The 12,845-nt window shown below is 50.3% G+C and overlaps 1 protein-coding gene across 1 annotated transcript in view; it reads left to right on the top strand.

Moving 5' to 3' along the window:
- Positions 1–12,845, top strand: part of PAFAH2 (platelet activating factor acetylhydrolase 2) — a 176,415-nt gene that overhangs the window by 45,488 nt on the left and 118,082 nt on the right. Inside the window, exon 4 of the mRNA XM_086957665.1 lies at positions 10,848–10,998. Within this exon, the coding sequence (XP_086813791.1) occupies positions 10,848–10,998 (151 nt within the window). The remainder of the gene's footprint in view (positions 1–10,847; positions 10,999–12,845) is intronic.

Genomic DNA, 12,845 nt, shown 5'->3' on the forward strand with positions numbered 1-12,845 from the left:
TGCAGGTCAATGATACTAACCGCTTCCAGACCCGCCCCGCGCTCTGTGGGGCCTACCATACCTGACCCGCGCCCCTCTGCCACCTCCCGCTCATCTCCTACGCCCCACAGGCCCTTCTCAGCTCAGAATCGCCATCGCGGTCAACCAACCCCCTGGCTTCCGGCCCACCCCGAACTCCCACTAAACAGCCCCCCAGTGTCCCCTCCCCGGCAACTGCTAATGGTGTGTGTCCTATTCTTAAGTGCAGTATGGATCACGCTACAGTGTCAATGACAATTCTGAGTTAGTACGCCTCGCAGTGTCCACAGGTCCCATCCACTCAGTCCTCATCTTCTACTAACGAGTCACGCAAGGCTTGCACCACCAATTCCCACGCACGCGCTGCATCCAAGGCTTTCTCATTACCAAGCTTGACAGCCTGCTTCATTCGGAGCACACTCTCACATTCAGACCATCGCAACAATTCATTCTTCCACCTCCTCACTGACGGCCCGCCCTTGGACTTCCAATGCCATGAGATCTCTCTTTGTGCTAGTATCAAACCCAGGTCAATAAATTTGCTCGTCACCTTAGTGTGTTTGGTGTGCGGGAACCAGAGCAACAGACACGCCGCCATGTCGAAATCCACCTCCCTGTCGGTCACATCGTTTAGGAGGTCCCCCACCTCTGCCCAATAGGCCTCCAAATGCGGACAACCCCAAAACAAATGATCCATGTCCGCCTCCGGAGACAAACACCTCGGGCACCGTGCGTCCTGCACCTGGAAGTACCGCCGTATTTTTTCCGGAGTCAGATAGGCCCTATGTAGCACAAAGAAATGCACTTGTTGGAAACGCGCATTCCTCGTGCCTTTCCATGTGCGCCGTAAAATATGGCTCCACACCGTGTCTGGAATGGGCCTGCCCACACTCTCCTCCCATTTCGCTTTGAGCCCCTGGAGCGGTTCCAGTCCCTCGTGCAACATCCTGTTATGGAGGCAGGTCACAGCCTTAAAGGTGCCCGCTGCCATCACCACATACTGGCACGCCATAGTTGTGTCCGGTTCTATGAGCCCTCCCTTCCAGTGCTTCTGTATAGCCGCTACCACCGCCGCATGCAATAGAAACCCCCCGTCAGACAGCCCGAACTGTTCCTGAAGTACTTCGAAGGGCACCAATGTCCCATCGACATACAGGTCTCCCACCACCTGAAGTCCCGCCTCCTCCCATTCCAGCAAAGGGGACCAATCGCCTCTGTGTGGTAGGGCCGTCAGCATGCCAATCGGAATTTCCGGCGCATAAGGCCGAGTCGCCCTCGCCCTCCTAAGACTCCTCTGCCAGCACAGCCTGAGCGTCCGTTCCTCCATTGTGAGGCCCCGCAGCTCCAGCTTCTGCTGCATAATGATATAAGACCGCACGTGGCGCTGTATCCCCAACTCTCGATCACACTCCGGTCCCCTAAACACCGGGCCACATGTTGCGTGAGAACCTGGAGTTGCGCCGCCAAGTAATACAGTTCAAAATCAGGAACAGCCATCCCCCCCTCAATCTTGGGGCGTAGCAACGTACTCAGAGCCACTCTACGGCGGCCATGTCCCCACAGGAAACCAATAATCATCGTCCTCAGGTCCCTAAAGATCCTCTGAGGAATCCAAATGGGTAGCGTCCGGAAGTAGTACAGGAGTCGGGGGAGCGCCACCACTTTCAAGAGAGCAATCCTACCTAGTACCGTCAGCGGGAGGGTCGACCAAAAGGACATGCTGCCCCTCAGCGCCCGAACGCACCGACCAATGTTGCCGTCTAATAGGTCCGTGGTCACATGGTAGATACGGACTCCCAGATAAGTGAAGCAAGATGGCTCCCAGACCACCCCCAAGTCACGAGCAGGGCAGGGCGACTCCGCTCTCAGCGGGAACACACAGGTCTTCGCCCAGTTGACCTTAAGGCCCGACAACTGGCCAAACTCCGACAACAGGTCCATCGCTCCTTCCAGGGCCCGCTCCGTATCATCTAAATACAGCAACAGGTCATCCGCATATAGCGAGATGTGATGTAGCCGCCCGCCGCTATTTATCCCCGCGTATCTGTCACCCGACCTAGCATGGACCGCCAAGGGTTCCATCGCCAGAGCGAACAGGAGGGGGAAAGGGAGCACCCCTGTCTCGTGCCCCTACCCACTGGGTATGCCGCAGACACCAAACCACCCAAACGTACCCGCGCCGTCGCTGAGGAGTACAAAACCTTCGTCCACCGGCGGAACCCATCACCTATGCCAAACCTCTCCAGTACTCCATCCAGAAAGACCCACTCCAAACTATCGAACGCCTTCTCAATATCCACTGATAAGACCGCTTGGGTCCCATCCTCGTCCAGAACGGCGTCCATTATCCCAACCAGGCGACGGATATTCAACGCCGTGCTCCTCGTGGGGATAAACCCTGCCTGATCCCTGTGTACCAGGCCCGTCATGTGTGGAGCCAGCCTGGCGGCCAAAATCCGGCTCAGGATTTTATAGTCCACCGTCAGCATGGACAACGGGCGATAGGACCTCACATCTGTTGCATCCCTGCCGGGCTTTAGGAGCGGCACAATCAAAGCCTCCCTCATGGATCCAGGCAAACCCCCTGACTCATAAGCCTCCATGTACACCACCAGCAGTCTGGGTGCCAAGCTGTCTGCAAACTGCTGGTAGAATTCTATCGGTAACCCGTCTACCCCGGGTGTTTTATTCCGAGCCATATTTTTAATGGCCGCCCGTATTTCAGTAAGCGTGATCGGACCGCCCAACTCTTTCGCGTCCTCCTCGTCAAGGACCGGAAGCTGCCTCGCCTCTAGGTACTCCGCAATTTCCTGGGCCTCCACTCCCAACTGACTCTGGTACAATTCCTCATAATACACACGAAAGCACTCCAACACCGCTGCCTGAGAATATACCGTCTCCCCCTGTGCGTTGTTGATGCTAAGGACCGGGCAGCCCCTAAGTTCAGGGTTAGCGAGTCTGGCCAAGAGCGTGCCCACCTTATCCCGTTCAGCATGCGCTCTGATGGCGTATTGCCTGTAGTCGTAACACCTCAACCGTTCCGTTTCGGTGGCGACCCCCTCCTTCGCTTCCAAGAACCGGGCCTGCAAGTCCGGCCTGGTCGGCCTGCGCCGCTCCAAGTCCCTCAGATTCTCCTCCGCTTTCGCAAGTGCATTCAACACAGTCGTACGAGCATTCGAAAACCGACCCAGGCATACCCCTCTCACCACCACTTTCATCGCATCCCATTCAGTGGGCCTACACGTGGCCGTACCCTCGTTCTCGCCGAAGTAATTATCGATGCCCTGTTGGACAGCTTCACTAAACACTGAGTCCTCCAGCGTGTCTGGCCGGAGCCGCCATGTTGGAATCGCCGAGCGCTCCCGTTGCCACTGGATATGTACCAATAGGGGATTATGATCCGAAATGGTTCTAGCCAAGTATTCCGTGTGTGAGATCAATGGGGCCAGGGACCCGCCACAGAGCACTGAATCTATCCTCACGTGTAGTGCATGGAGAGCTGAGTAAAAGGAGTAGTCCCTGGTGTCCCTGTGCTGTTCCCGCCACACATCCAGCAACCCCCACCTGTCCTGCCAGTCCTTCCTGTGCATGGCCAACTTACGCACCGGGGAATCAACAAGGGGGGGTGAGACCTATCCAAGACCACATCCGTAATCGAGTTAAAATCCCCCCCAAGTACCACCGGGCCCGCTAGGAAAGAGGCCAAGGACCCGGAAAGGCCATCGAAGAATCGGGCCTGATCAGCATTTGGCGCATACACACAACAGAGCACCACATCCCTACCATACAACCGCCCCTCCACCGCCACAAACCTGCCATCAGGGTCCACGACTTGGTTCAGCACCTGAAACTGTATCCCCGCTCTCACCCAAATCAATACCCCCCTGGCATAAGCTGAGTAAGTGGTGCCGAACACCTGGCCCCGCCATCTTTTTTGCAACGCAGCACATTCCTTTTTTGTCAGATGGGTCTCTTGTAGCATAGCAATCTGGACCCCCCTCCGCACCAGATATGCGTGCACCTTGTGGCGCTTGACCATGGTTCGTAACCCCCGGACATTCCACGTTAGGCATTTTAAGCTAGGTAACGTCCCCATACCAGCAGCGAACAGTCCAGGTCAAACAACGCCAGTTCACATCCCCACCAAAGCAGTTGAAAAACATCCCGAACCCCACTCCCCAGGACAGAGCCTACAAACCCAGTGTCAGCCCCGATCCAAACCTCAAACCAACCACACATTCTCCTAACCTGTGGTCTCCACCACAGAAGGCCTTAAGGGCCCTAGGGGGGTGAGTTATCGCCGACCCCAGCTAGCGGAGCCCACGCCCCGCGCTCCCATCCCGTCCTGCCCACGTGGCACCCTACCCGGCAACCCACCCATCGCCAACAGGATACCGCCCTACCATCAGATCTTGTCCAAGTCCCAACACAGCCTCAACCGTGAAATATCCCATCAGAAGTCTGGGGGGTCACCACCGGCCCCTTCGAGCTTTCCGCTTCCGAAAGGTCCTCTCCTGTCCTGCTGCCTTCGCCGCCAGAGTCCGTCTCCACCAGTTCACTTTCCTGCTGCGACCCCGTGATGGCCGCCGTCGCTGCGAGCGCATCTCTCTTTTCCGCAGCCATTTGGGCCTCCCGTTTCTCCCGCTGGCGCCTATTGCGGGACCGGATGCGTTGCGATTGTCTGATCTGAGGCGGTTTAGGCCGATCTCGCCTACTTTTGTGCAACCTGTCCGTCCCCGCTCTGTACGACTCCAGCCACTGCCATGCCTCGTCCGGAGTCTGAAAGAAGTGCGTGGTCTCATCCAGGATGACCCGCAGCTTGGCCGGGAAGAGCAAGGAGTATTGAATGCCCTCCTCTCGCAGCTCCTTCTTCACCGCCAGCAACGATGCTCTGTTCCTTTGGACCGCCTGGGTGTAGTCCGGGAAGATTGTAACCCTGCTGTTCTCCACCTCAAACGGGCCCGACGTCCGAGCCCTCTGGATGAGGAGGTCCCGGTCCTTATAATGGAGGAGCCGCACCACCATCGGTCGGGGAGGGCGGCCAAGCCCTGGCGGGCGAGCAGGCACCCTGTGGGCTCTTTCCAGGGTAAAGAAAGGAGTAAGCCCCTCCGGCGCCACCACAGTTCGAAACCTGTCCTCCATGTAGGCCACCGCATCCTCCCCCTCCATTCGTTCCGGCAGGCCTACGACCCGCACGTTATTCCTCCTATTGCGGCCTTCAGCATCCTCCGCACGTCGTTCCAGCGAGTCCAACCGGGCCAGGATGTCCGTGATCTTATGCTCCGCGGTCACTACCGACGGTTTCAGGTCCAATAGCAGCTGATCATGGTCCTTGACCTTATCCGCCAGCTTCGCATGGTCCGCTCGCAAGAGCCCCAGCCCCGTGGCTACTTGCGCAATGACTTCTGACTGAAACATGGCTGGATGAACATTCAGAGCCCGATGTCGTACAGGCTCTTCCGCCCGGTTTTACCCTTACCAGGTTGGATAGGAAAGATGGTAGAGGGGGAGGCATAGCGATAGCTACTAAGATTCCATTAGAATGCACCCTCTCCCCCATCTTGATTGATCACAGTGAGGCGGCCACTTTTACTATCACCACTGGCCCGAATCATTCCTTTTCAGGCATCCTGGTGTATCGGCCCCCTGGACAACTGTATGACTTCACCCCTACTTTGGTTGAAGCCATTACTCATCTGGCGATTAAAAAATCACGTCTCCTAGTACTTGGTGACCTAAACGTCCATTTTGACGATTCACTTAATAAAGAGGCGGCAGAAATCAGATCTGAGTTACGCACCTTAGAACTAGAGTTAAAAAACACGGCCCCACACACCAACACGGACATTTATTAGATCCTGTTTTTGGAAATTGGAAGGGAATTGAGACCTTAGATCCTCAGCCAATCCCCTGGTCTGATCATCACATAGTGCCGATAGCTATTCAACTAGAAAAGGCGGAGTTATATAACCAAAGTTCTCAGCGCTTCAAGCGTAGAAGCTGGAAAAATTTCTCCATAGATGCTTTCTCTCACATAATCCAGGCCACCGGCCTCCCAAAAGGAAATGACAGTGAGACTGTATATGCTCAGCTACAAAACAATATCGCTAAAGCACTGGATACGACCGCCCCCAACCGCACTATTACCAATGCTACTAGAACCAAAAAATCTGCCCCTTGGTACAGTCAAGAGCTCCAGATTGCTAAAACAGCATGCAAAAAACTCGAAAGAGATTGGCGTGTAAATTTCTGTCCAGAAACAAAAATCAGATATAAAACAGCTCAAAAAAACTATTATAAACTGGTGCGAGCGTCCAAAGCCTCCTATTATAACACACGCATTGTGGAAGCGGAGAACTCCTCTAAAGAGCTATTTCAAATCTATAAAGAGATCTCCACAGTCGAGTCCAACCCTACCTCTCAGAAAGACTCAGTGGATACCTGCAATAAAATTGCAAAATACTTTTCTGACAAAATCACTAACATATACGCTAATTTTTCTGGCAATATAAAATCTGGCATTGATTTTTCAGAGAATGTAGATCACATCAACACGTCTATACACCTATGTGCCTTCTCTGTACCTCCAACTGAAATCTTGGAAAAAATTTGTAAAGGGATTAAATCTGGATCACCCCGTGACCCCGCACCTCCGAAAGTATTAAATGCTAGCCTCCCGGTCCTGGAGCCACACTTTAGACTTATGTTGGAAACATCTTTCTCCACAGCCACCCTCCCTGCTGACTGGAAACAAGCCATAGTGTTTCCCATAAAGAAAAAACCAAATTTAAGTCAGGACATACTGGAGAATCTTCGCCCAATTTCCCTACTCCCCTACCTTGCCAAGTTGGCCGAGAAAGTGGTCAACGCCCAACTAATGACCCATCTCGAAACCCAAAATATCTTCCACCCATCAAGTCAAATAACTTTATTCGGTTGTTCGAATTGACAACCATAAAAGTATTTACATTACAGAAAATAGCATGACATACACATAAACTTAAAAGGTCATAATCAATTACAGGTAAAAATCACAGAATTAAAAATACATCACTATTTCAAGATATTGAAGATCGTTTAAAAAGATGTTCTTTTGGCCACAGTGATAAATAACCATATCAGTATTGTTATCCTTCCATACTGTTTCTGAATTTGATCGCCATTCTCAAAAAACCGCCTACAAATAAAGTGTAATCACAATTTAGCAAAAAGTCAAGTCAAAAACCACTTTATTCGATTTTGTTAAAAATCATAAAAGCATACTACAGCAATATAAAATCATTCCACTGTAAAATCATTCCAATTACACATTTTGCAATTTCATATAACACAAAATAGTTAAAAACACATTTTGTAAAAATTCCAAATTGTACAATTCAATTTTAAAAGGTCATAAAAACTTATGTGCAAAAGAGCCAGATATATTTTAAATCATCCCAGTCCCCGTTGATTAGCTTGTGCTTTCCTCCTCCTAATTCGAACTGCAGCCACAAGATAATTTGCCACACTAAACATTACTAAGGGAGAATCAAGCATTTGTAAGAACAAAAAAGCGGGTTTTGCTTGCATGAACGCTTTGTCCTTCAGTAAAGGTAACAAATACTTTCTCCTTGGAACTTGGTAAAAAGGGCAAAACAGCACGAGGTGTATGTTGTCTTGTATGGAAAAATTATCACATTCACATACTGGTGCATCCTCAAGTTTGCACCAACCCTGTCTATCACTAAGTACCAAGTATATCTGGTTGAACCTAAACTTAACCAGGAGCCATCTATGAAATGGGATATTAACTAAAGTAAGGTACGGTTGGATGGCAATACATGTAAGGGTCATATAATGTGCTCTGACCGTAGGTTTTAATAACTGGAGTTGTTCTCTCTCCAGAGACTTGAGTCTGCAAAAATTCTCTTTGACCCAAGCTAGGTCAGCCTTTTTTAAACCAAGCGGGGAGGAGAAAATCTCCGGACGTCCAAGTTCTTTCGAGCACTTATTAATGTAAGCCAGCCAAGCAATATCTTTATGTTTATCCAATTTTAGACAGTCCAACAAAATTTTGTGGTTAAGACTTAAGTTGTTGTTGGTCCAAACTCTTATCCATAATAGAATAGGAGCCATCGAGAGGATATCTGTAATATAACTAACTCCAAGCTCCTGATGGACTGCGAAAGTGGCTGTTGATAAGGGGAGTCCTAACACAGAACATAAAAACTTATTAACCTCTGTTTGAATGGTTTCAGTTTTTACATAACCCCATAATCCAGCTCCGTATCTCGCTATAGCCAATGATTTTGCCCTATACAAGGCCAAAAGTGCACCACTTGGTTCCACCCATCACAATCGGGTTTCAGAACAGGTTACTCCACAGAGACGGCTCTTTTAAGAGCTATTGAAACTCTGCGGGAGGGAGCTGATAAAGGCAAAACTATGGCCTTGATCATGCTGGACCTCAGTGCCGCGTTTGACACTGTAGCTCACTCCATACTGCTACAGTGTCTAAACAGAGCGGGAGTCACTAAAAAGGCTCTATGCTGGCTGAAGGCTTTTTTAACAAACAGAAGCTTTCAGGTCCAAAGAGGGATCTATCTCTCTGAAAGTTTGATCTTAGAACAGGGGGTACCTCAGGGCTCGGCCCTGAGTCCCACCCTGTTCAATTTATATATGTCCCCTTTGGCAGAGGTGATCCAATCGTTCGGCGTAGAGCTTGTCTCTTACGCCGACGACACTCAACTCTTGATCTCCCTATCTCAATCCCCCTCCTCTGAGGCAGATAACTTCAACTCATGTATGTGCAAGGTGGCTACATGGATGAATGAGCATTGCCTCAAATTAAACGGAACAAAAACAGAGGTACTCGTCATAGGTGGGAACAACACCAACTGGACCAAGGATTGGTGGCCCTCATGTCTGGGATCATTACCCACCCCCAGTCAGGAGGCCAAGAACTTGGGCGTCTGGATTGACACCAAACTTTCATTTGACAGTCATGTCAAAAAAACAGTTGGAAAATGCTTCGGAGTGATGAAGACACTCCGTCGCACCCTGGATCTTCTTCCCCTGAGTTCCAGGCGTACCATGACGCAGGCCCTCATCACATCTCGAATTGACTATGGGAATGTGCTTCTTTTGGGAACCTCAGAAAAAAACATCAGGAAGTTACAGGTCCTACAAAATTCAGCAGCACGCCTTGTGCTACGACTTCCGCGAAGAGCTCCTTCCAAACCTTCCTTGGATGCTCTACATTGGTTGCCCATAAAAAAGAGAATAATATTCAAGGCCCTTCTCTGGTGCCACAGAATTGTTCACCACAGAGCCCCCTCCTATCTGTCTGACTTAGCCTCACCCTATGAACCTTCCAGATCCCTTCGCTCGAAGGGAACAGGTTTGCTTAAGATCATGCGCCCAAAAAAAGCCAGACTTGGAGGTAGATCCTTTCGCATTCTCGCAGCCAAGGAATGGAATACCCTTCCTATGAATATCAGACAGGAAAAAAGTGAAACATTCTTTAGGAAACATCTAAAAACTTATCTTTTCACCACTTAAACTGTCTGATGCTCTGCTCCATCCAAGTAACACTCTTCTCCATAGCGCGGGGACACGTCGAGAGACGTCACCAGGCGCTCTATAAGCTCCTATAATAAATAAATAAATAATGTCCTGCTGCAACGCCTCCTTGGTCGAGGTAATTGCGTCCAGTATGGCATCCAAGCGTCGATTCAGTCGCTGCTCCTGGTCCAACTCCGGCGGGGGGGTCTCGCCCACCTGGGACAGCGCCGCCAGGTCCCCCTGTCCGCGCTCCACGGCCACCGGCCCTCCCGTAGCCGCCATCTTAGGGTACTGCGTCACAGGCCAGGAAACCCGTCTAGTCCCGGCACTCGCGGGTCGGTGCAAGCTTCCCAATATTGAGCAGGATCAAGTGCCACCGCCGATGCCCGCAGCTCCAAGGGCCAAGTGGGTGAGCACTGTCCGACCTGCCCCCTCGTGAGCCAGGAGGAGGAAGGGAAAAGGGAGGGATAGCGGCCAGCAAGTGTCCTCAAAGTCCGAGCGGAGCCGGGGTCCCTGTCCCCCGATCTTCAGGACTGTCGCCACAGTCCCTACCGCTTCGCTCTCTCGGCTGCAGAGTCCTCCACCAGTCGGCACCAAGGCCGCTCAATGTCGACGTCCGGAGCCGCCCGTCCGCTCCGCCGCCATTTTCTTCTCACTCTCGGCGACACCTCAGCCGTCGCTCATCAGGGTCTCCTCGGGGCTAGCAGTCCCCCAGCAACTTTCTACCGACACCCAGCGGTCCCCCTACACTTCGTAGGGCAGGAGTGTCGACCACGGGTCGCCCAGGGTGCAGAAATCAGGAGAATTAGCGGGATTCCGCGCGGAGCTGCGAGCTCACGCCGCCATCCCGATCGGCGTCCAAGCCACGCCCCCTTGTCCATCTATACTTCTCGTCGTATGCCTATACTTGTTCTGCCTCTCATCCATCTGTAGCTTGGTTCTTATACATCTACTTGGTGCAGCTCTGAGTGTGCCAGGAGATGGTCTGTCTGTATATTTTTTATTAGGCCTATTCCTGCTCTGTCACTTTATATGCTTAATCTTAGTCCACATATCTGCCTCGGGCCAATCACTGTATACTGTGCCATGGTCTGTCTTACCTAGGTTCATATGTCTATGCCTGATCCATCCCCCTGATCTATCTGTTCTCTGAAGATGATCCAAGCAATGGTTAATCTATGACTTATTTAAGGGTTGGTTGCTTCTTTCCTCAATATGTGGGCCAATGAACTCTATACTTTAGAACCTCAGTGTCTGATTTAATCTGTTTTTTGGTTGTCTTTTAGGGTATCTTCTTCCGACTCTACTACCCATGCTTGCCAAGTAGTGTGTCTGAGTCGCCCCTCTGGATCCCTCGCTATGAATACTGTTGTGGACTTGCAGAATATGCAAACCTGAACAGCAAGTGGTGTGCACCTTTGCTCAACTATGCCTTTGGTAAGACCCTAGCCTATCTACCTCACTCCCCATGATTCTATTTAACTTTGATTTGGTAAGCGCCTGGTCTAGCTGCCTCCCAATCATGTGCCTCTGCTGTAATATGCATTTGATCTTTCTCCCCTGTTTGCACACCTCTACTAAACTATGCTCTTCTTAATATCCTACTCTAGCTCCCTCCTTGTATGTTTTAGTGCATCTTTTTAGTATTTTAGGCTTTTTGTTTCACATTCTGGGGGGGGGGTCCAAATTAACGATGGAAATGTAAGCACCTACACTCGCAGATCAAGCTTCAAGAAGCTACATGGCAGCCCTGTGCTCTTACCTCACTCACAGATGCCATCTTGAAGCTGAAGAGGTCCTTGGTCTGTCCCCTTTCAAGAAAGGAGCTTTTTGGCTATATGTATGGATAGAACCAACAGGGATGGATAGTTCTGGCAGCTCATTATGGAAGCGCAGAGAGACCCGATCAGCTTCTCACAGATCAGGAGGCATTTCAGAGATTGCACTGGCGAGCAATTTACACAAAGAAGGGACTTCTAATGAGAACTTCTGATCGCCATCTTGGACAGCGGCGCGTACAATAAGCTAAATGGACCAAAATAATCTAGACTCGTACACTGTATAGTCAGACCGTCAAGAAAGACTTACCGACTTCCATATTATACAACTAAAATTAAAGTAACTACATATTACTGAAGCGTCTTTAAAATTTCTGCTTCTCATGGATGATTTTCTTTGGAAGACCGAGGTGTAGGGAAGCAGATGGGCCATGAAAGTCGGGGTGTTTATTACCCTGGTGCGGTTGCAGCATGCAGTATTGTTGTAGGGTGCTGCGCTGAGGATGGTGAAATGTACAACCCATTCAAGAACTCAGAAGGGCAGGATCTTTGTACTTAATATGTCTAGAGGGTAACGTAATGCGTCGCCATGTATAGCGATCTGAGAGGAACTGGCGTAACATACAGGGATGCCGTCTTTGGGACTGGGCAACTGGGTTTGAGTCTCGGTGTCAGCTCTCTCTGTCACAAATAACACCATGCAGCCAGAAAAGGGAGAGATGGGGTGTGCTCAACACAGACAACCGGAAAGGTGCAGGAGCAAAGGCAACACGGACAACGGGCGATGGAACACAAGCAGGAAATTAAGAAAAGAAGCTGAGGCAAAAGAAAAAGTAGTGAGCCAACACTATATAGTGACAATCGTGAAATAATCCTTGTAACAGGGTCAGTCTGCAGAACGGGAACAAAACAGCCAAAAGTTGGAACAAACTAAAGCATTTACATACCAAACCAAAGGTATTTTGAAAGGCAGGCTAAGGAACAAATAAAATTGATGGGCGTGGTGAAAGCCCACAGAAGTAGATACAGCATGTCAAGAGCGAGTACATGCTCGCTGCCTAGAATCGACCTAAAAAGGGGCATGAATATATGACAACCAGTATATAGAGTAAATGGTTGATGTATCTGTACCTCCAATCATCAAATTCAATTGTGAAATGAATCGTAAAATGCACCTACCCAGCCGGACATCGGACATTGCTTTCCTCGTCTCCCCATTTTGTTTCTTTTCCCTCCACGCCTCCTCCCTCTGTTATTATTTGACTGCCTCCACTTTTCCAGCCTGGCTTTTCTGTGTCCCCTGTAGTACTTTCCCCCTTGCCGTTTTTTTCTTCTATGTTTTGCTATGCTTTAGTAAGTCATGTAACTATGTTATACTGTTTCCCTTTCTATGTTATGCGACGCTCCAGCAACTGATGTAACTATGTAACCATGTACTGAAACAATGTCCTACCTCATGTAAGGCGCTCTGATACCTCCGGGTCTAGCCAGCGCTATATGAAACTT

This window comes from Lissotriton vulgaris, chromosome 2_1 (assembly GCF_964263255.1).
Source record: "Lissotriton vulgaris chromosome 2_1, aLisVul1.2, whole genome shotgun sequence".
NCBI classification, from domain to species: Eukaryota; Metazoa; Chordata; class Amphibia; order Caudata; family Salamandridae; genus Lissotriton; species Lissotriton vulgaris.